The 25319-nt window shown below is 39.5% G+C and overlaps 1 protein-coding gene across 1 annotated transcript in view; it reads left to right on the top strand.

Annotated features, from left to right (window-relative positions):
• Rrp45 (exosome complex component Rrp45) overlaps positions 1 to 25319 on the top strand; it is a 127522-nt gene that overhangs the window by 25008 nt on the left and 77195 nt on the right. The window contains exons 4-5 of the mRNA XM_067144212.2: positions 12968 to 13188; positions 20135 to 20356. Coding sequence (XP_067000313.2) covers positions 12968 to 13188; positions 20135 to 20356 — 443 coding nt within the window. The remainder of the gene's footprint in view (positions 1 to 12967; positions 13189 to 20134; positions 20357 to 25319) is intronic.

The following is a 25319-nucleotide window of genomic DNA, read 5'->3' as shown; positions in this document are numbered from 1 at the left end:
GCCATTGTTCCCACCTGTCTGCCAGCAATCATTTTCGCTACTTCATGTCTGTTACTTTCTAAATTATGAATAAGTTATCCTGAATCCTCCGGCCACGTGGTGTAGGGGTAGCGTGCCTGCCTCTTACGCGGAGGCCCCGGGTTCGATTCCCGGCCATGTCAGGGATTTTTACCTGGGCCTCAGGGCTGGTTCGAGGTCCACTCAGCCTACGTGATTAGAATTGAGGAGCTATCTGACGGTGAGATAGCGGCCCTGGTCTCGAAAGCCAAGAATAACGGCCCAGAGGATTTGTCATGCTGACCACACGACACCTCGTAATCTGCAGGCCTTCGGGGTGAGCAGCGGTCGTTTGGTAGGCCAAGGCCCTTCAAGGGCTGTAGTGCCATGGGGTTTGGTTTGGTTTGGTTTGGTTTATGCTGACTCCACCGAGCTTTCACTCCCATAAAGCAAAATTGGTCTGTAAACAGACCGATGTAAAGATAGTTTTGTCCGGGAGCTGACCTCCTTCTTACAGAATACTGTTGATCGCAACTCTGAGCTAACTGTATTGGCTTTACTGCACCTTGATTCAATCTCACTACTGTATATTACCATCCTGGGAGAACACACATCACCGGGAGAGTTGGCCGTGCGGTTAGGGGTGCGCAGCTGTGAGCTGGCATTCGGGAGATAGTGGGTTCGAATCCCACTGTCGGCAGCCCTGAAGATGGTTTTCCATGGTTTGCCATTTTCACACCAGGCAAATGCAGGGGCTGTACCTTAATTAAGGCCACGGCTGCTTCCTTCCCATTCCTTCCCATTTCTTGGTTCTTATAACCTGTTTTAATATAGAGATGCCCATATCAGATGACTATGAGGTGAATATCCTGGACATAGTTGACTGACTAAGCTTTTTAATCTGTGCACTAATAGTGAGGATGTGCAGGTCAGCGCATATACAGTAAAACCTGTCTTAACGGACACCTCTCACAGGCGGACACCCCTCATTGGCGGACGATTTTCTAGGTCCGTAATTAAATGCCATGTTGTGTATGAGTAATTTACCCCTCTTATACGAACACCCTTTATTACGGACACGGACACACCATAGCCATGAGAAACTCCAATTAAACCTCTCCTAACGGACACTTTCTTTTTAAAAAAATTCTGTATTTGTGTCCTGTACAGTATGTATTCGCTTACTTTTTGCACAGCCGGTACCTCCAAGAATCACAGACACCGTAACTTTTGATCCTGGCTGCACACATTCTTGGAAGGCAACACTATGCTACGCTATCACTTCCGGAAGTTGTGTGATCTGACATGCTCGACAGCCCTGGAATTCGTACCTTCACTGTTAGGTTACTTTTCATTGACTCGTGGGCTTTTTATGTGTTCAATTTTACGTTAGTAAGTGTGTGTAAACATGGCTCCGAGGAAGTTTTTAACTTTAAAAGAAAAGGTAGGCATAATAGACTATCATAAACGTGAGAAGTGTGGTGTGCGTAAACTGTCCCAAGTGTTTAAGATTGGAAAGACACAGGCAGCTGAAATTGTGAAAAAGCAAGAGGAACTAGTGAAAGAATGGCATTTAAATGGCAACGAACAGCGCATTAAACTGTTTCAATGTGGTAGTGGAGCTCTCATTGACAAGGCTAGAGTGGTTCGCTAAAATAAGAAGTCAGAATGTCCCTGTCTCAGGACCAATGATACAAGCAAAAGCGTTAGAATTTGCTACAGAATTAGGTATTGGAGATTTCAAAGCCTCGAATGGCTGGCTAGAAAGATTCAGAAAGCGACATGGTATCGACTTCAGGGTGATTTGCGGAGAATCATCCAGTGTTAATATGGAGACTGTTGACAACTGGCAAGAAAAAATACCTTCAATCATAGACGGGTATGCTCCGGAAAATATTTTGATTGCCGATGAAACTGGATTATTTTTCCGTGCTTTACCCGACAAAACTTTGTGTTTCAAAGGAAATCGTTGTACTGGTGGAAAAGTTGCGAAAGAATGTCTTACTGTCTTGTTATGTGCAAGTATGAGTGGAGAACAGGAGGAGCCCCTTGTGATAGGAAAAGCTGCAAAACCAAGGTGTTTTAAAAATATGGACGTTACGAAGTTTGGCATTGAATGGAAAGCGAATAGGAAAGCATGGATGACCAGAGAAATAATGACAGAGTGGCTAGGACAATTGGACAGAAAAATGATAAGCCAGGGGCGAAAAGTGTTATTATTCCTCGATAATGCAGCATCGCATCCGGATACAATTAAGTTGCAAAATGTGAAGATCGTCTTTCTCCCACCAAATGTAACATCAGTTTCTCAGCCGCTTGACCAAGGAGTGATCCAGAACTTCAAGGTTATGTACAGACAGTTAGTGATGAAACACATAGTATCAGAACTTAACGGGAATGAAGTAACCCTTCAAACACTGACAAAGGGGCTGAATGTTCTCCAAGCAATTTCATGGATAACCAATGCATGGAAAAACATCACGGCCTCAACAATTCGTAACTGCTTTCTGAAAGCTGGGTTTCCCGCTAGTGGTGGACATCCCGAAATAGAATCGGATACCCTTCCTGACAGCATGGAAACAACACAAGAGTTGATTAATGCAGTAGGTTACAGTGTACAAGTGAACACCTATATCGAAATCGATTCAGATATTCCAACAGAGTGTGAGAGTTGAGACACGAAAACGATTCTTCAGTCAATCCAAGGGAAGAGGGACGAAAATGAAGATTCTGACGAAAGCGGGAGTGAAGGTGATGCTAATGACGACTTTGAAGGAAATACGGAAATGAATGTGCTGCCAATAACCTCGTACAGTGAGGCTCTCAGCATTGTTAAGCGACTGAAAGAATTTTATTACAAACAAAACGATGAAAAAGGTGTAAATTTGACCCAGGATTTAATTGCACATAGTGAAACCATCATTGCTAAACCGAAATGGACAAAACAAACGAACATTAAGGATTTTTTCAAGTGCTAATGTTTTACTGTACTGTGCTAGATATTGCTACATCTACATACTGATTTGACGTTTCAAAAACTCATAAGTTCTTTTTAATTTTAACATGGTGAACGGTAATAGTGTACAGTGTGCTCAATAGAGGTTTCCATAGAAGTGTTTTTGTCTCTTTAATACAGTGCATCGCAGCTGCAGCAGCCCATCTACAACTTTCTCATGTGAGTACAGTGCAGTATATTGTACAATACTGTATACAGTATACAATTAAAGGTACATTTGCGAGAATTGTTAACACATACAATACATGGGTTATTGTATTCCAACTTATGCTTAATGGTACCGGTTTCATAACCTCTCGCGGGGGGACACCCCTTCATAACGGACATTTTTTTAGGTCCCGAAGGTGTCCGTTATAGGGATGTTTTACTGTATTTTGATTGGTATTCCAGTACGGGTATTTAATCATGCTTCTCGATGTCTTGTTTTGGAATACTTGAAAACTTCTAATTGATGTTTTCATAACCATACTGTAGAATGGGTCTCTTGCATGCTAGATACATTTTTGCAAGCCGTCCACTTCATGACCGTATCGATGAGTACAATCAACAAATCAATTTTAAAAAACACCTAATCAATACTTTATAAAGTATCGATTAGGTGGATTTTTAAATTAATTTGTTGAGATACATTTTTTTTGCTAGTTGCTTTACATCGCACCGACACAGATAGGTATTATGGCGACGATGGGACAGGGAAGGAAGTGGCCGTGGCCTTAATTAAGGTACAGCCCCAGCATTTGCCTGGTGTGAAAATGGGAAACCACGGAAAACCATCTTCAGGGCTGCCGACAGTGGGGTTCAAACCTACTATCTCCCGAATACTGGATACTGGCCGCACTTAAGCGACTGCAGCTATCGAGCTCGGTAGAGATACATTTTTCTCGCCATAAGACCTATCTATGTCGGTGCGACGTAAAGCAATTAGCAAAAAATAAAAAAATCCTAAATACTTGAAATTATCTACCTGTTCCAGCTTTGTATCACCAATCTGACATTCATTTCTGTTGAATTTCTTACCTACCGACATCAATTTAGTCTACACAAGGAATATTTTAATACACCACCTATTCAATATAATTCATTCCACTGTTGCCTGGTCAAATGAACATAGAAACTATTTGATTTTTAAGGTACATGTTTTGACCCTCTTTTATAGGGCATCATCAGCCTTATTTAATCCTAAAAACAAAATTTGGTCTAAAGACCTTATCAAATTTACATAAATTGTATTGACGAACTCTTAATAGTATTGACACTGTGGATTCATTAAATTTACATTACAAAGATATTAGATAAAACATATGCACACATACTAAAGTCACTTTGAGAATTAAATTGTACGTCTGAAAAATTTTGCGTCATGTTATTTCTTAAAAATAATTCATGTCTGACTGTGAAATGGATCCTTTTCGTAAAAAGCTTGAACAGTATGTAACGCTTGGGGACCAGAATCGAACCGAAGGCTTCAATGGATGGGAATAGTGTGATAAAATATATATGTTGAAGTTGAGATCTGTTTTTAAAAAACATAAGAGTTAAAAATACATGGTCAAATTGAAGGCGATATGGATTAAGATATCTTGATATGTTGGGTAAAAACCATAGTATGAAGAGAAGCGCTCGGAGACATTGGAGTGTTGGCCAAAATCGCTGCTAACAGTATTCATAAGAGTGATAGGTCCAATGACAATCTGATGAAAACAGAAATGCCCTTTGAAGATGTAGACGTCCATGTGGAAAAGAATGTGCTCATTTCATTCGTCAAATATAATGTACGCCCTAAAGTTTCCGCAGCATTAGTCTGTTTGAAGTTCCTACTCCTAGTGTTACTCCTAGTGTTCCGAACAATTCAGATTTTCTTAAATCCTTAATAATTAAAGTATGCCCCATTTTCCAATCATTTTTCTCAAAATCCAATAAATCCTGTCATACAACTTCAAAGTTACATAAAGGGATCAGTTTTTAAGCTAGAGATTTCTGGTTTTCACAAAAATGATTAAAAACTTACCTACTATCAAAATATAAAACAAACCAAAAATGAGATTTTTCGACTTAAGGTATGGTTTCCTCGAGAGCGTCACATATGTAAGAAAACACGGAGGTCCAGTTATACTGCTTTGTGTAACCCTCCACTTAATCATTACTGGAACAGATAATGCTTCACCTTACTCTAATTCTCTGAGTTCTGTTTTCTAGTGAACTCAACTGGTTCATTGTCATTGGTTTAAGAAAGGTGAATTTGTAAGTAAAGAAAGGTAATATAAATGTTGGCAAGTTGCAGCTGGATAGCACCGGGCAGCAGGATCTTGGCGCTGGATAGCCACGTGTGGCTAATGAAGGATGTGATGAAATTGGGTCGTAGTACTTTTCCATAAGAGTGAGTAAGCAAATATCAGAGTAAGGGGAGAATATTAGTATCGACTGGCAGAGAATTTGAAGTAGCCAATAGGAGTGGTGCTAATTACTGCACCAGGAGATTTACTGAAGTGGTACCAATATGAAATGATTGTTTGGATGACTTAAAAGTGGAAGTGGAGCATTTGAATATGAGAGAAGATGTTGTGAATAATGTATAAAAATAATTATGAAGTATCATAGAAGATGTAATTACAAAAGTGTTCCTGTGTGTAATATGATGCAATCCATTGTGAGGCCGTGCAGTCCACTCCAGGAAGCAGTGAGGCAATGCTCGAGTTAGACATACACTCTGTGATTTGAGGCGCAGGCACTGGCTGTGTTTACCTTGTGGTTACACTGCTAGTCAAAGCAGGGAACTCTCCTTTCCTATACAGAGCGAACATGTAAGGTTGGTAGGTGCATATGTCGGGCGATTTGCGGTCTATTTCCTGTTGCCCTGTTTACTTGTAACTTATGCTTAACTTTTGGGCACTAGTGTAGAAATGTAGCCACTCATTCAACCACTCTTTTGTCTGGTCCAGTAGCCCTCATTTTTCGTTAGTAATCTCTCATGATCTAACCTATCAAAAGCCTTGGATACGTCAATAGCGATACAGTCCATTTGACCTCCTGAATCTAAATTATCTGCTATATCTTGCTGGTGTCCTACAAGTCAAGCGTTATTGGAATAACCTTTCCTAAACCCGAACTGCCTTGTATCAAACCAGTTAGTAATTTTACAAACGTGTCCAAAATAATAAAAAATAATTCTTTCTGAGACCTTACGAATAACACATCAAGCAGACTCGCGTGTAATTATCTGCTTTATGTTTTATCACTCTTTTCCCTTGTATACTGGTGCTACTATTGCAACTCTCAATTTCTTTGGTATCGCTCATTCATGCAAACAGTAATCAAATAAGTATTTCAGATATGACACTATATCCCAACCCGTTGCCTTTAATATATTCCAGGAAATCTTATAAATCCCAGATGCTTTTCTGACTTTCAACTTGGATTCATCCAATACTACAAGTGATTTAACGCATGTTATTGTTTCTGTCATCAACATTTATACAATGCGGCATTAATATTTAATACGACTTATCATTGCACATCATCTCATGAATCTGACTGGTGCAAGATAAACATGCAAGTTCAATAGAAAAGTGGAGAACATGTCTTTGCAATAAGTGTGCAGATTATATAACATAGTCGGTAACAGCTGTTAACTCATTATGCATAAAGGTTGAAGTAAACGTTTAATTTTAGTAGATAACAGGCAACTTGATGTTTTTGGGGTGCAGAGACCTGACAGGGCTGGGTCTAATGCAGAATTATTTGATAAGGTAATCAGCCAGGTGGGGAATGACACACAAGAAAAGGAACGTTATTGTAGTGGGTGATCTCAAAAAATGTTAACTGGGAAGGGAATGCGAATGACAAAAAGCATAACCAGCAAATAGTGAATAAGTTAATATAGGACAGTGGAATCAGAAAGTGACGGAACCAACTAGACGGAAAAATATTCTAGACCTGGGGCTGATAAAACCCCATGAGCTTAATAGAGAAACTGAAGTGACAGATGGTATAAGTTATCATGAAGCTCTTTTTGTTGTACTTAAAAATATATATGATAGAAAGGAAGGTTATAAAAATCACGGCTGTTGGGCAATACCATATGACTGATAAGAGAGGCATGTGGAAACAGGTATGTACCTTTAAAAGTGATACGGAAATGTAAGGACTCATTATAACGGGGAAATAAAGAGGTTAAGAAGGAGATGCAGATTAGAAAGAGTAATAATAATAATTATTATGATTATTATTGAAAACCATAAATACTAGAATACAATAAATCCGTCTACTCTGCATTCCCAGTTTCATGAATTACATATAATTTCACTGGTACAGACCATAACAACTCCTTGGAAATTCACAGTATTTTGTTCATAATTGGCTGGGAGACATAGTGCAGTGCCAGTTTTCGCATGAGAACTGAAGTTATTTCATTCAGAAACATTCGTGAGTCATCCATGGCTAGCCTTACAACCTGAAATTTCATACTTTTTTGCTGTTACTTTTAACTGGCATATTTCACTTGTGCCAAGCTAGTTTTTCAGTCACATAGTTGCGTATCATAAGGGCATTTGCTCATGAAAGTAACAGAGGAGCAGAATGGAGGAAGAAGAGGACACAGAAGACCAAAACTGACCTTGGATCGGAAAATCAAACTGGATATGGCAAAACTTGAGCTTCCTGCTGAGGATGCCCAAGACAGAGTGCTATGGAAACGTCACTGTCGTCTCACCGACCACCAAAAGGGACAGGGCACGGAGGAAGAAAATAATTGCATATTCTGTTTTCGATTTCTGGAAATGTTATTAATATGGAACTCTTCTTTAGCTGTGAACGACCCGTAACGAGAACTCCGAGACCTTGCACTGGTCATACCAAACGTGTGATATTACTTAAATTGACAATATATAAATGCTGTGATATATACGTGGCGTGCATCTCAGTTTTGGCGGGAACAGATTTACCAACAGAGTGGGTGGAAAAATACCAGCTTTTGGATTTCTGTAAGTAAGGAGTACTGTTCCAACCTTGACACAAATAATATTCACACTCCAAATTTCTGCCACAAAATTTTGAAAAAATATTTGGGGATTATTCACATGTATGTGGTATTACTTTTACCCTCAAAACTACACCACGACAAACCTATAACACACTACTGATTTAGGTTCTTTACCACATGGTATTAAGTTCTTCCTCATACCTGAATTGTCAAAAAAGGTGCTATTTTCCATAGCATGTAACAAAGGAATTTTATATTTTTGAAAAGTTGTTAGTAAATATCAGCTCATCTTTGGGCCAGAATTGCAGTCATATGACATGGATGTATTTGTCAAAATTTGTGTATGTTATGTAAGTTTGATGGAAATGTATAACAAATTTGTCTTTGGAAACACCAAGGCTTGCTGACTATTCATAAATGTTGCGAAGTGTTTGTTCTTTGAACTGTGTGTGCTGAAACTTAGTTTCTATTACTGATGATCATCCCATGCAAGATTTTCCTTCATCACTGATTTTAACCTATTTGATATTGTTCTCATATTAACCATCTATTCACCTTTTACCTCACAGGTTTCTTTGGAAGCTGATTTTGCGTTCAAACTTTTTCTTTAAAAAAAAGAAGAAGAAAAAAAGGAATATAAGAGGGTGTGATCAGTACTGGAGAGTAAAAATTGGATAAACTTGTGGAGTTTCAAACCGCAGAGGTGTTAATCAGGATCAGATTTTAAGTATGTGTAAAGTAATTGAAAATGCTACAAGATGAATGGACAGTCAAGCTTATGTTTTGTAAATCTAGAGAAGAGGCATGTGGCAGAGTACCAAGAGAAAGGTTGTTAGCCATACTGAGGGATTTTGCGATCAGGGGTAGATAGGCAATCAAAGGCATTTACGGTATATTGACAGATGAGCTGCACTGTAGATGGTGGAATGAGTTCTTGGTGTAAATTAATTACAGGGGTTAGACAGGGCTGTAATCTTTCACTCTTATTGTTCATGGATCATTTACTGAAAAGTGTAAAATGGGAAGGAGGAATTCAGTTGGGTGAAAATGTAATAAGCTGTTTGGTCTAAGTCGACAACTAGGTATTAATGGCACAGTACTGAACGTGTGCAATCTTATATCTTGGAGCTTGGAGAGAGGTACAAAGAGTATGGTATGAAGACTGTAGGAAGAAACATATGTCAGCTTGGAAATACAAAACTGAAACAGGTGGATCATTTCAAGTACCTAGGATCAGTATTCTCCAAAGGGTACTGAGCGTACTGAGGAAAATTGAATGAAAGTGTCGCAAAGCTTGCAGCTGTGATTCTGGCATTCTGAAAGAAGGAAATCTGCTCTTGGATGAAACTCTCTTTACATTATTCTGCTTTCAGACCGAATTTGCTGTATGGGAGGGAAATTTGTGTGCTCAGGATACTTTATTTACAACTTAGAATTAACAGACATGAAAATAGCAAGAATGATTACAGGTACAAACAGGAGGGTACTGTAGAATGTGAATATAATGGCTAAATTAGGAATGAATTCAGTGAATAATGTTGCATGTATAAACTGGCTTTGTGGTGAGGTCTTGCGAGGCAAAGTGAGGAAGAGGTTACCCACAAGAACAATGGACTGTGGCATGGTCATGTAGAGTAAGAGAAGTAGAGGGAGATCAAGGCAACTATGGTTGGACTCAGTTTTTTAAGATAGATAAGAGGTATGAAGCTAAATGAGGCAACAGATCTACTTGGAAATAGAGGATTGTAGATGTGCTTAGTTCATTCACAGAGGCTTGCAGACTGAACATTGAAAGACATAAGTCTATAATGACAAATGTATGCAAACTATGTTGATTATCAGTACGGTGATATTACTTCACCGCATGTCCAACTCGTTGGTTGAATGGTCAGCGTACTGGCCTTCAGTTCAGAGGGTCCCGGGTTCGATTCCCGGCCGGGTCGGGGATTTTAATCTTCATTGGTTAATTCCAGTAGCCCAGGGGCTGGGTGTTTGTGCTGTCCCCAACACCCCTGCAACTCGCACACCACACATAACACTATCCTCCACCATAATAACACGTAGTTATCTACACATGGCAGATGCCACCCACCTTCATCGGAGGGTCTGCCTTACAGGGGCTGCACTCAGCTAGAAATAACCACACTAAATTAAATTACTTCACTGTATCACCCAGCTTGGAAAAAGAATTTAAGACCTCCAAGGAATAATCAGTAATTTTTCATAGAAGAAGAAAATTATTTTTGGGGTGCCTAGCATTCGCGGATGACATTGCAATCCTAACCAACAATTCTAAGGATGCTGTCATTGCTATCGAAGCCCTGCACAAAATAGCAGTGAAGGCAGGATTACACATATCGTACGACAAAACTAAGTACTTTGAGACTCGGCATCTTGGAAACCTCCCTTTGACGACCATACATGGAACGATTGGGAGAGTCAGTCGCTTCCGCTTTCTTGGTGAATGGGTCCACCCCAATGGTAGAGATGGTACATCCATCTTAAATAGATGTAACAAGCTCAATCCAGCGTACCAACTATCCCACAACCATTATAATAAGAGGTTTATTTTGAAAAATGCTAAGATCTGTCATTACAAAACTGTTGTCAGACCACAGTTTTTGTATGCCTCAGAGACCCTCCTGATGAACAAAAAAGGCACCATGGATGATCTAGAGAGACCCGAAAGACCTATCCTCAGGGAAATTCATGGACCGAGATTGCTCCCAGATGGAACTTACAGACTTAAATCGAACTCTGAGCTGTACCGACAGTTATAATCAGCCAATACCAGCATGCGACATAGGAGGCTTAAGTTCTACGGACACCTACAACAAATGGACAGCAACAGGATTACCAAGAAGATCTTCTCTTTGGTTAAAAGCTATAAGACTGGAAGCTTGTGGCTTAATGAAGTACAGAAGGACTTGAATTCGGTTGGGATTTCAGACATTGATATAGAACAGGGGTTTCCAATTTGCAAGGGCTCGAGGGCCATTTTGGAAACCTTAGTCATGTTCGCGGGCCGCACTTGAATAGGCCAATTTTCGTAAAATTCTGCAAGTAATACAGAAGCATCATTATGAAATAATATGCATAGTTCAGTCGAAAGGAGGGTTTGATAATTTTAATTGCTTAAAACATTATTTTAAAATTCCGTAAAAGAGTAAAATTTGGAGCCGGACTGAGTGGCTCAGACGGGTGAGGCGCTGGCCCCTTCTGACCCCAGCCAGGTTCGATTCTGGCTCAGTCCGGTGGTATTTGAAGGCGCTCAAATACGTCAGCCCCGTGTCGGTAGATTTACTGGCACGCAAATGAACTCCTGCGGGACAAGATTTTGACACCTCGGCGTCTCCGGAAACCATCAAAATTAATCAAAGGGATGCAAAGATAACATTATTACTTGAAATTTGGATTTTAAATGTTTTAAAATTAAAAATAATCTATTGAGAAGAAGTGAATACTTAAAAAGGGGAAATAGTATTAAAGAATAGTTAGTTTTGACTTGGGTCTATATGGTGTATAAAAATTAATACGTTTTTAAACAACCTATTAAATATTTTTGTGACTTTTCTTCACATTATTTCTTACAGTGCTCTCGCGGGCCGCAAAAATGTTTGGAAACCCCTGATATAGAAGATCATTCCAAATTTTGTGCTGTGGTACATTCTTGGACCCCACCACCTAGAGTCCCTAGAAGTCAGAAGCCCCTTTCACAGGAGAGAAAGGAGAAATTATCAGCAGGGCTCAAGAGATATTGGGAACAAAGAAGAGCATCGAGGAAGAACTAGTCATCAGCGCTCCTTAGTGGGCTTAAATCAATAATAATAATTATTATTATTGTTTCATGATATATATTACTTGAACCAATTGCATATGCAAGTGTACAAATTAGTTCATCTTATTGCGTATTCAGTATAAAAAATAATATTTAATTTATTGTTATATTTTAAAATTAATGTATGAATTGAAAGTGATACAATGAAAAATAATCTGCAAGTATGTTTTACATTTGTATATAACATGCACTTGCAGCACAAGTGATAGCAAATAATATTGGTGTAACAATATAATAACGACAATAACGATAAAATGTCTAGAAAATATTTCAAAATATAGATGCGATTTAGTCTGTGGCCTATATTCAAACGATCTGGTGATGAAATGGCGTATGGCTTTTAGTGCCGGGGGTGTCCGAGGACATGTTCGGCTCGCCAGGTGCAGGTCTTTTGATTTGAGGCCCGCAGGCTACCTGCGCGTCGTGATGAGGATGAAATGATGATGAAGACAACACATACACCCAGCCCCCGAGCCAGCGAAATTAACCAATGATGGTTAAAATTCCCGACCCTGCCAGGAATCGAACCCGGGACCCCTGTGACCAAAGGCCAGCACGCTAACCATTTAGCCATGGAGCTGGACTACACCTGGTGATGAACCAAGCTCTATCCACCATCTTGGCTGATGTTCCATCCTTACACCAAGGAGGACAAAGTTCTGCTGGCTGTAAACCAGCTTGAATTTCAAATGTAAGACATAAGATGACACCCGAGCATAGATGTATGATAATACACCCTATTTGAAATCTCACTTTTCAAAAATTTGTTGTTACATCCTTACTCCATGGAGGTCTTCAATTATTCCTTCTCATTCCTCCTCCCATCTTTTTTTTTTTTTTTTTTTTTTTTTTAATCCAATCTGCACCTGCTACTTCTGTTCTTTATTGACTTTGATGCTGTCAGTGCAGAAGCATAAAATTTCTTTCTGGCCTTTCACGATAAGGTTATATGGGTCAGACTTTTTTGATTCTTGTTAACAGTAGAAGTTTTATCATTGTTTTTAAGTCTTGAGCTCTTTGGTATAGTTCTTTGTTTCGTAGAAAATTTGCTGCTGTGTTTTTGCCAGGATGAAGTGAAATATCTTCTTTATAGAATTACTCTGTTTTTGTTTTAATTATAATATTATTTACATTTCAGGTATGGGCTGTAAGAGTGGACATAAATGTGTTGAACCATGAAGGAAACTTAGTGGATGCTGCATCCATTGCTGCGTTAACAGCCCTGGCACACTTCCGCCGCCCTGATGTTACTACAACCGGAGATCAAACAATAATCCATGATCCTTCAGAGAGAGACCCTATACCTTTATCGTTACATCATCACCCAGTTTGCATAACTTATGCCATTTTCAACAAAGGGTTGGTAATAAACTGAATTATAATCTTAACTATTGTAGACTTCAGTTCTTTCCAGTCAGCAAAGTTGTGTGAGGTACGGCATTGGCTGAAAGGCAGACAGACTAGGATGACGTGAATTTTGAAATAATTCTCCTAGTTTCTCTGATTAACTTTGGATAAATGCTGGGATACTGTTTTTTTTTATTATTATTTATTATTATCTTGATGTCTTCCTCCATTGTTCAGTGACGATTGTGTGTTCGCGCAACATTCATATTATAAAATAGTGAATCAGTGGTGAATTCAAGAATGGAAATAACTAATATTATCACATAGTTATCATGAAATATGTGGCAGAAACCTAGCCAGTTGTAATTCTTTTTCAAGACAGAGGCCTTTAGCATTTCAGGATGTTTAAATGCAACACCTCCATATTGTTTGATTCTGACACATTAAAGAACTTCTGCTTGACAAAATTCTAACACCAAGCCGCATTAAACAATTGTTTTTATTTATGCTTGACGATGTCGAAATATAAATATTATATGCTAGAAAACCGAATCTTAATGAGGCTCATTATAGTTCAAATTCCATTATGATACAGGTTCTCCACCAATCAGAGTTCAGATTTTCATTATGATTCAGGTTCTCCACCAATCAGAGTTCAGATACAACTGTTTGACCAGTTAGGTAAGGATAGCATCGCACCTGCGCTCATCCCACTAGCTTCGCACTTGTTTCCAAAATCAAACATGTCGGACATGCATATTAACATCAATGCACCTTCTACTTCCAATATTCCATAACCACACGGCACATTCTCACAAATTCACTTCACCAACTGTACAATAAACAATTTGTATTTGAAATAAAGCTAGGTTATGATAATCTTCTATCAAAGCTTTGAAAACATTTGACATTGTCAGGGTCTCTGATCCACTCACGGAAAATCAATAACCCAGCGCATGCGCTCTGTTCAGTAAACTCAACTGTCAAGTGACATCTCAACAGAAATTTATGAATATTTAAAAAATAGAGTTATAATTATCGTTGAGCATATACAGTCGTATGCAACTCGCCTATAATGGTCATTAAGACACTCGTATGAAAATTATGAAACTCGCTTCGCTCGTTTTATAAACAAACTTGTGTATTAAATTGTTGCTATTATAGGCTTGTTGCTTAATGTACTATTATAAAACATAGCCAGTGACATAGCATTTTGCTCCTACTACTGCCCTGGCCATCTACTGTCACAGAGAATGAAATTCTTTGAAAGGATCGTAGTAAGATGTTTACATGACATTCTCCAAATCACAGTTAGTAAATGTGGCTTTATCAAAGGGGCTGGAGCAGGTGATTCAATCCCTGCAGCTCGTGTGCTTATTAAAATGCACTGGGAAGGGAAGAGGCCGTTGCTTGTGGTCTTCCTTGAACTTGGGAAAGCGTTTGATTTTGTTTCACACCAATTGACCTGGTACATGCTTCATGATCATGACATATCAGAGCTCCTTGTCAACTGTGTCTGAATGCTTTACATAAATATATTTGAATGAGATGTGTTGCAGGTATTCGGACAGTTTCCGGTTAAAATTTGGGCCTGTCAGTGTTCAACACTGTCACCCCTCCTCTTCATCCTTGATATGGACACAGTCTCTGAAGAGCTGCAATGTGAAGTTCCATGGATCTTGCTCTATGCCGATGGTTTCGTGCTTATTAGTACCACCAAAGAAGATTTTCAGTATTAAATTCAAGGTTGGCGTGACCGGAGCCAGTCTGGTCTTTGTCTTAGTATGAAAAGGACCGAGTACCTTGAAACTGGTCCAGATACCAACAGTAAGAATTTGACAATGGCTATTATATTTAGATGTCTAGGGGCTAGCTTACAAGCTGATGGAGATATCTTTGATGAAGTGCAAGAAATTATAACTTTTTTTTTTGTAGTGGCTTTACGTTGTGCCGACACAGATTGGTTTTATGGCGACGGTGGGATAGGAAAGGCCTAGGAGTGGGAAGGAAATGGCCATGGCCTTAATTAAGGTACAGCCCCAGCATTTGCCTGGTGTGAAAATAGGAAACCACGGAAAACCATCTTCAGGGCTGCCGACAGTGGGATTCAAACCCACTATCTAAACGAAAAAATATGCCCAAATTTCTGAAGAGGTGAAGTATTTCTATTGTTTGTATTCAGATTAAAATAATGCTGCAAAAAAGAACTTGCACTCGAAAGTGATGTAACGAATCAAATTCTTGCCCAAATTATCACTTGATATGTTATCTGGTTTGTAAGTAGAGTATTCATCACTGTCATCTATTTCTGAACCCGCATCTCTGGATAAAATATCCAAGATATCACTATAATTGAGCCAGCATGAGGACATTTGTACAGTAACACAGCTGACAGATTTGGCCCATTTCAGCACCCAGCACATCAAGTGCTTTGGCAGAGGTCACTGCAAGGAGCAACTACCCTTTTTATCGTTTCAGTTTGAACTTCCCGATAACTGCTGCATTCTAGTGGACTCTAGATAAACTACTACCTCCAAGCAAGGGTCGAGAACAGTATGGGAAACGTGCAGCTGCCTATAAACATGCGCGAAAATCACGCCTGAATGGTATACGGATGCCATCCACAACCAGGAAAGCAGTCCACCCATAACCCATACTGGCATAGTGTTGAAAGTGTTAAGAGTAGATGATTCTGTAATGAATAAGAGGGGGTTCTACCGGGCAGTGTTATTGGTCCTTTATCACACTCAAGTAACTAGGTGTTAATATGAGGAATGATCTTCATTTGGGTAATCACATTAATGCGATTGTAAAGAAAGGTTACTAATCTTCACATGGTTATGAGGGTATGTAGGGGATGTAGTAAGGATGTAAAGGTGAAGGCATGTAAGTTTCTGGTAAGACCCCAATTAGAGTATGGTTCCAGTGTGTGGAACCCACACCAGAACCACTTGATACAAGAACTGGAAAGGATCCAAAGGATAGCAGCACGGTGTGTTCAGGGTGATTTCCGACAAAAGAGTAGTGTTACCAAAATGTTGCAAACTTACGGCTGAGAAGACTTGGGGGGAAGGAAACGAGATGCTTGACTAAGTGGTGGTAATCCCAAGTAAACATGTTGTAACTTAACCTTATAACATTTATTTGTATTGAAAAGATGGACCCTATAAGTTACTTTTCTTACATTCTCAGTTCAATACGGATATAAGATGAAATTCTTAAATTTAAATAAGTGGTGGTATATTCCGCGCTGTCAGTGGAGAGATGGTATTGAATGATATTAGTAGAGAAATAAGCCTGATTGGAGCTTCTAAAGGTAGGAAAGATCATAATTTGAAGATAGATTTGGAATTCAAGAAGACAAAAAGGGCAAGTATTAATTTATAGGATTAAGTGTTTGGAATAATTTATCACAGGAAATCTCTCTATATAAAAATGAATGTTTGTATGTATGTCTCAAATGGATTCAAAAACTACTGGAGCGATCTGGCTGAAAATTTCACAATTTGTTCGTATTATTCCTAGGAGAGTTTAGGAAGTGGTTTGGATGAAATCTGATGGGTAATTCGGCATGAGGGGTGAAAAGGGTGAAAACAAGAAAATAGGGGAAGGCAAGTAAACTGCATGACAAGTTTGATCAGTGGCTTGTCTAACCAACAGTATGCGAAGATTATGATGTGTTTCTTAAAACTTATCTTCTTCTTCTGCTTCTATAAAAGTCCAAGTTACGTCCCCAAGGCATAGGGGGTGAGAAGGAATGAAAAAAGAAAATGTCGAAAATGACAGAGATTACAGGTGAATGTGTGTGTATGGTACACATAGTCTATAACTTACTATCTGGAAAAATTAGTGTAGGGGCAAAAAACCCCTAGCACCTCTAAAGGAAGGGGGTGAAATGTAAAAATCCGAAAAATGACCGATGTTAGCGCCGAGTTCATAGTCTTTGTGGTAACTGAGATGATGCGTGACACTCTGGATGCCGTATGAGCCAAAGTTCATTCCCAGTCGGGACAGGGGTTAGAAGGGGTGACCGAGATCATGGATGTACATATGCGTGTTCTACCGTAGCTCTCAACCAAACATTCATATGACTTACTATTTGGGAAAGAAAACTGTAGGGTGAGACAACCCTACAGGCGGGGGTGAAAAATAGGTGAAATATTAAAATAATAGAAATCGACCAACAGTAAAAGTGAAAACGATGTATGTTGATAAATAAGTTTTTCTTTTGCATTTACAGTAATTAAACTGTTTAGAAACATCTAACATGGTTGAATTAATAAATGCTGGCAAAGACATGGGCACCTGCTAGAGTAGAACGCAGCCGAGAAGGCGGTTTGAAGAGGGTTGTGCAGTAACATTCGCACGCTTTGTAGTATGACGTGTTTTCCGCTGAACCAATAGAATCATTTCAGTAAGAGGTGCCTGTTTGTGCGGGTCACGAGTGAATGTTTCGAGTATTATTTGTAAATATCATAATCAACGAATTTAGATAACTATTTGCGTGTGTACGATAGATTCAGGAAGAGCAAAAAGACAAGTATTCCGTCGACAGGCGAGGGAAATAGTATTTAAAGTGTATTCGTATTTTGTAAGCATGCAGCAGCAGGCGTTCATAGGCGGAGAAGGTGAGGAACGCCATTTTGCCACGCTTCAAAAGAAGACAGCACTCGCGTGTTGTATTGGCCTGCGAACAGTACAGAGGATAAAACAAGCTTCGGAAATAAAAATAATGCGGTGTTCAGGTCGCCAGAGAAGAACCCTTAGAGGAAGAAGCCAGTGACGGTCCTCAATGATTTCAATAAAAATGTTCTGCGTACAACAATATTTGATATGTATAAAAACGGCGAATATCCTACAGCATTGAAACTGGACCGTCCATTTACCTTCCTTAATATCTCGAAAATTTTCCTCAACACTTTCGCGGGGTTTGATGTTAAAAATTAATTTGGACTTTCACAAAACATTTAAGCCCACAAAAAATATAGGTCGTCGCTTTGGAATTCAAGATATAACTGGATGAAAAATTGTTTACACATTCATGCTGTTATGCTCTCTGCCGTTCGCCTTTCACTTCTCTCACCTTACATTTATCTTCCTTAATATCTCGAAAATTTTCCTCAACACTTTTGCAGGGTTTGATGTTAAAAATTAATTTGGACTTTTAGGAAACGTTTAAGCCTACGAAAAATATAGGTCATCACTTTGGAATTAAAGATATAACTGGATGAAAAAAATGTTTACACATACATACTGTTATGAGTAGCCAAATTGGCATCTCCACACCTCATACTTCTGTCTCTCTCTCTGCGCAACGAAACCGCCTTCCGGGCTGCGTTCTACTCTAGTATTTTATAAATTTTCAAGTTGTTTGAAAGCATTTAAGAAAGGGCTATGGAAACAATAGATAGGGAATCTGCCACCTGTGCACCAGCCCTAAATGAAGATCATTGATTGATTGATTGATTGATTGATTGATTGATTGATTGATTGATTGACCTATGTACTATATGCAAACCTTTTCTTGATACCTGAACTCCCTAGTGCTGAATCGGTAGACCTCAGTTATCTTCAAGATTTGTATCAGCAGCCTTTGAAACACAAACTATGAATCGGTTATGCTTTGCTGTGAGACATCTTTCGTACACTTTACATACTAATACTGTTGTTGTTTACACAGCAAAGCCAAACTATAGAATTCATGCTAGGAACAGGATTCGCATGGAGAAATGTTATATAATGTTGATGTGTGTATGATACAGTTCTTGGCTTAAGATAATAAAAGTTTAGAAAATCCATATCGATCGATCATATTATCGATTCAATTCAGATTTCATTTCCATTCAGTTGTCAGTATAACCGGAACCGGGAGAGCTCCCTCCTTACTCCTCACCCCGTAAAACCTGGTATCAAGGAAAGGTTTGCGTATAGTACAGTAAGCAAGCCCTTTATTTTCAGAATCAAACTGCGTAGTGAGGTGTACGTACTAATAACAAATGTCTACTGTACCAGAGTTGCTAGTGAACAGAACCAACTGTTTAAGAATTAATTATAATGGAAATGTAACACTTAACGGGGAAATTTACAAGATTTTAATTGATTAGGTAATTCCTTTCCCCAGGCCATCCGAAGGTTGATTTTTTGTCTTAATTCTGGTAATGTTGAATCACTATGTAAACAGTATGCCTCCATAGTGTAACTGTTAGTATTATTGGCTGCCATCCTTGGGGGCCGGGGTTTTATTCCTGATAATGCCAGATATTTAAGAATAGCAGGAAGGCTGGTATGCCAGCCCCGTGGTGTAGGGGTAGCATGCCTGCCTCTCGCCTGGAGGCTGCGGGTTCGATTCCCGGCCAGGTCAGGGATTTTTCTCTCGACCTGAGGGCTGGTTCGAGGTCCACTCAGCCTATGTGATTAGAATTTAGGAGCTATCTGACTGTGAGATGGCGGCCCCGGTCTCAAAAGCCCAAAATAACGGCCGAGAGGATGCATCGTGCTGACCACACGACCCCTCGTAATCGGCAGGCCTTCAGGCTGAGCAGCGGTCGCTGGGTAGGCCAAGGCCCTTTCAAGGGCGTTAAGTGCCATGGGTTTTGGTTTTGGTTTTTAGGAAGGCTGGTATATGGTTGAAACATGCAAATCACCTCCATTGGGGATGTGCCTGAAAAAAGTTGCACTACTTCGGAATGAGGACACAAGTTTGCTTTACTATGTGAGCAAACATGTCACATCCACAAGCTGTACTGGCCCATGTTTTTAATGCCTATCAAGATAAGACATTGTCCATCATAATTCTGAAATTAAGCACATTCAGTGAAAGTTGCATGCAAACTTTTAGTCTTACTTTTACCTCTACATTACACCATGACTTGTGAATCACCCTGTGTACTGTTCTTTCAGTATTTATTCTGTTTACTTTTATTATGGGAGTTACTGATGTGAAGACATTGTTCTGCAGAGAAAACGTTATTGCTGACCCATCTGCCATCGAGGAGAGAGTTTCAGAAGCTCAGATTGTGTTTGGAGTGAATGCCTATCGTGAGTTATGTGGCCTTCATCTGGGAGGAAGTGCTTTGGCTACACCACAGCTAGTTCTCAAGTGTGCTGTTCGAGCCTCAAAACGAGCTCTGGAAGTGGTGCAGACTATAAAGCATGCTCTTGAGCAAGATAATGAAGCCAGGTAAATATTCTGTATTGTACGCTAATTACTCAATATAACACCATTTTGTCATATTGTTTAAGAGAGAGGATTGATTTATATTAAACTAACGTACCTGTTTGAGAATTCTTGCATGTAGCCCACCCCCTCAGTCTTTCGCCCCACATTCATCTGAAGGGTGAAGGATTTTAGCAAAACGTGTCTATTTGAATAAAAAATTATATAAACCTTACTTTCAGAGTATTTGAGGAATATAACATAAAATTAAAATGCAATACAATATTGATATTTGGCAAAAATGTTATTTTTCATGAAAAAATATTTAAATGATTATTTACTTGAAACAATTTTTCACAAATGTTTATTCAGTACTATTTAAAAAAATTCTTGGGGATAATAGTTTACAACAATTCCTTAAAAACAACATTGGAAGTAATGATAGTCTTCCTTGACAGTTCTTTTCTTTTCTTTTCTTTTCTTTTCCTGATAGATACCTAAGTATTAGAAAAACCTTTTAATCTAGAGAACCCTACATTAAATTCTACATGCGAGAACACAGGATTTGGCAAGTCCAAATCTGCTTTTGCAATGTATGAACTTCATCATCATCATCATTTCCGCTTATCCAGCTCCTGCTGGGTTGGGGTATTTATGGCACTTCTCCATCTTCCTCTTTCCTTCCACCATTCCTTATCCACGATCTTGTCCCACTCTTTCGTCTTCTTATGTTGCTCTTCACTGATTCAGTCCCCCTTGTTCTAGGTCTTCCACTTGCTCTCTTGCCCTCGCACTTTGCCTCCAGCATCTGTCTTGGAATTCTGTTCTCCTCTATCCTCTTTACATGCCCATACCACCTTAGTTTATTCTTTTCAACTCTCTCATTTTGCTTTCCTATCCCAGTTTCCTTTCTAACATCTTCATTTCTCACTCTGTCTTTCCTTGTCTTTCCTATCATACTTCTAGGAATTTTATCTCACTGGCTTGAATTCTACTCTCTTGCCTGCTAGTCTCAGCTGCATAAGTCAGTATGGGTACATAATATATATTGTATATTATCTCTTTACTTTTCCTTGGTACTTCTTTGCTCCAAACAAGTTTTCTTACATTTTGGTAGAATGCATTACTCTGCTGGACCCTCCTGCTCCACCCTAGCATTTTGCATTAATTCTCTTCCTAGATATTTAAAGCTGTCCACAATTTCCAGACTCTGACTTCCAATTTGCATAGCGCCCTTTCCTTGCATTTCCCCTCTCGACATCACCATAGTCTTGCTTTTCTCTGTACTGATTTTCATGCCTTTTATTTTTGTATACCTAGTTGTTGTTGCACTTCTTTGCTGTCCTTTCCCCATATCACATCATCATCTTCTGCAAATAGCAGTATCTTAATCTCTTTATCTCCATAGGCTTCCTTTGTTTCCTTTACAATTTCATCCAATACCATAATAAACAAAAGAGGTGACAGCACACTCCCTTATCTTAGTCCAGTCTTATTCCTAAACCATTCTGTCTTTCCGACTGGGGTCAGTACTCTGCTAACACAGTTGTACATTGCTTGCACTATTTCTAACTTTTCTCTTTCAAGTCTCTTTTTAACCATGGTTTCCCAAACCTTCTCTCTGGGTACACTGTTCAGTTTTCTGAAACCTCTCGAAATGTTCAATTTGGCAGCTGAAATGACTAAGCTGACAAAGTCATCATAGTTACTGGCAGTTGGTTCTAGATTTATATCGCACAGTTTCTGATCAAGATCTTTAGAGAATTTATCCCAGTTTGCACGATTAAAATTCCACCTGGGTAAAGGTACTGAGGTCACCAGGGGTATCTTCATACCTGCTTTCAACAGGTCTGGTCGATGCTGGCTATACGGGAAACTCGACAATATTGTACGTGTAATACTGACAGGTTGATCAAAGCAATCCTTGGACACAAATGTTATGTCGGGGTTGTAGTGTCTCCTCCAGTGAGCAGAATGGAAAGTGTCCTTGTCTTTCGCATCAAAAACTAGGTGCAGGTCGGATATTTCAGCCCACTGAGTTAATGCCTCACCATTTTCATCAACTGTGTCATATCGCTAGTTAGTATGATGGCTGTTAAATTCTCCAGTTGCAGGGATGAATGAAGGTTGGCAAAATGCTAGGAGGCCATCTGATGCTAGGAGGCTTATATATGTTAATAACTGTTACGTTATTAACGTGTATTACTATAGAGAAAAGTATATACTTTACACTTGACTCAACAACTTGAACTCCTGTAAGACTGGATTTGGCAATCCCATACTGATGATGGTGGATAGCGTCAACTAGGGTAGCCCAATATTCGTCCCATTCTATCAAAGTCCTGTTCATCTGTGGTGTGCGTCTCCTGAATGTTGACGATATCATTGTTGAGGTTGTTCAGCTTTTTTATTGAGATATTCACACTTGGCACGACTTAAGCCTTCAATATTTAGTTGGAAAATACGGACTGAAGGTCCAATGTCTATTGTTGAGTGGTTCTGAAAAGAACCGTTATTTCCAAAAGTTTAAGACTTTATGTCGTTCAATTGTATCACCTTATGTCGCTTTTGCTCGCTTAGCACCACCCGGGGGACATGTTCAGGGCAGTCAATAGGTAAAATCCTGCAGACATGAGCAACGGTCATCCCCCTGGGTACACTATCATGTGCCTTTTCTATATGTCTGTGAAAGTCATGACCAGATCCTTTCCATATTCCCAGTTCTTTTCCATCAGCTGTCTCATGCTAAAGATTGGGTCCACTGTAGATCTTCCACTCCTGAAGCCATATTGTTCCTTTTGTGACTCTCCTTCAATCTTTCTTCTCATTCTTGTTTCTAATATCCTTTCCAGTATTTTAACTATCTGCGATGTAAGTGTGATTACTCTATAGTTACCACAAACTTTCTTGTCCCCTTTCTTAAACACTGGTATTATTATCCCTTTTTTTCCAGTCTTCTGGTGCACGTTTGTGTTTCCAGGTACACTTTAGTAGTCGGTACGACCATTGCATACCAATAGGTCCAGCAGCATTTATCATTTCCACACTGATTTCATCCATCCCTGTTGATTTTCCCATCTTCATCTTTTGTACCACTAGCTTCACATCCCGCATTGTTATATCATCCTCTGTTGTTGAGTCCTCACACTGTATTGCTTCTGTCTCCCCTGTACAGTTGTTCACATTCAGTAGCTTATAAAAATATTCCTACAATCTTCTCTTCATCTCTTCTGGGTGTGTTAACAATTCTCCATCTTCCTTTTTCACTAGCTTTGTGGTAACTCTTTCTGTCCTCTTACTTCTTAGAAGTCCATACAGCATCCTTTTACTGCCACTTACATCTGCTTCTATTTTTTGTGTATATTCTTCCCAACTCTTCTTTTCTTCTCCTACCACCTTCTTACATCTCCATTTGCTGTTGAGGTACTGCCTTTTGCTTTCTTCTGTTTGATCTCGGTTCCATTCTCGCCAGGCTGTCTTCTTTTCCTTCACCACTTTCCTCACTTCCTCATTCCACCACGGTGTCTCCTTTTCTTTCACTCTTGTAGATGTCCTGCCAGGAGCACACTCTGTTGCACTAACAAATGCCTTTAAAAAATTGGCCCCCCACTCTTCTACATTTTTCACTTCAATTAACTGGGATTTGTTGCTTCAATCTCTCCCGAAAATCTTCCTGCACATTTTTGTCTTTCACTTTTCATACTTTTATTTTGTTTACCCTTATCTCTTTTATTTTTTTCCATTTTTCCCAACCGTAATTTTGCCACCGCAACTCTATGGCCCCCATGAAATGCTTCTCCTTGTAAAGCTGTCACATCCATCAACTTCCTGCGATTTGTCCTTTCCACCAAAAAGTAGTCAATTACTGATTTTGTTCTTCTGTTACCCCACCCATTTGTCATAATTTTCCTGTGTTTTGGTTTTGAAACCATGTATTCCCCACTCTAAGTCCATTCCTTTCACAGAAGTCCACTAGTTCCTCTCCTTCGCGATTCTTTTTCCCATATCCATATGGTCCAATGACTTCTTCCCTTCCTTGTCTCTCGTTTCCAACCTGTGCATTCAGATCTCTCATAATAACCACTTCCACACCTGGTATTTCTCTTTTTACTTTCTCCAAGAATCCTTCAATATTTTCTTCCCTTTTTCCCCGTCTGTGGTGCATACACTTGTGTGAAGTCCATCACTTCATTCTTCATCTTTAGTCTAATCTTCATTATTCTGTCACTCACACATTCTACCACTACAACATACTCCTCCAATTGCTTTGAAATGATTAGTTCCACTCCGTTTATTGATTCTTGGCTATCACTCCAGTATAATGTGTATCCTTTCCTCAATTTCTTCCTTCCATAACCTTTCCATTTCACTTCACTCAATCCTATCTTTTCCACCTTCTCCTTCTCCATGAAATCTACTTCCTCTGCGTTTCCTGTCAGGGTGATAAGATTGACTATTGCTATCTTAATGTAGGATACTGGTTGCCCATTTGTCACAGTTCCCCCAGTACCCTGAGAACTGCACGTCGCTTTAAGTAGGGGACGCCCTAACCGTTTCCGAGGTTAGGTTATTATTACGATGGCATCGCCACTTCCAGAGGCATTTTACACCTACTGCCAGGTGTTATTCTAGGCCGTTCCACTGGAGTACAGACGCCTTCGGTAGCTGCTCCTCTGGAGTACAGACGGTACAAGTTTCCCTTTTCCGCCTCCGATGCCGTACCAAAGTCCACCTTCTTCGCCACTGATGCCTTTGGGGTCTTTACCCATACTATGGGCTTGGGACCTCCATATTTGTGACTCCTGGAGAGAGGGTGTCCCAGTATTTTAATACCCCCAGGAACTGGGCTGCCTGTTGGTCCGCAGGTTGTATTGGGTATTTCAACCAGCCCTACTGAATTGTAGGGTCTCCCTATCTGCCACCCAGGGACGCATCCTCTAGGGGTTACCAGGCTCCCCCGAGTGAATGTTTAATCTTGTGATTCATT

Source organism: Anabrus simplex, chromosome 3 (assembly GCF_040414725.1).
Source record: "Anabrus simplex isolate iqAnaSimp1 chromosome 3, ASM4041472v1, whole genome shotgun sequence".
Lineage (NCBI taxonomy): Eukaryota > Metazoa > Arthropoda > Insecta > Orthoptera > Tettigoniidae > Anabrus > Anabrus simplex.
Note: the sequence above shows the minus strand (reverse complement) of the source record. Positions and strands in the feature narration are given on the sequence as shown.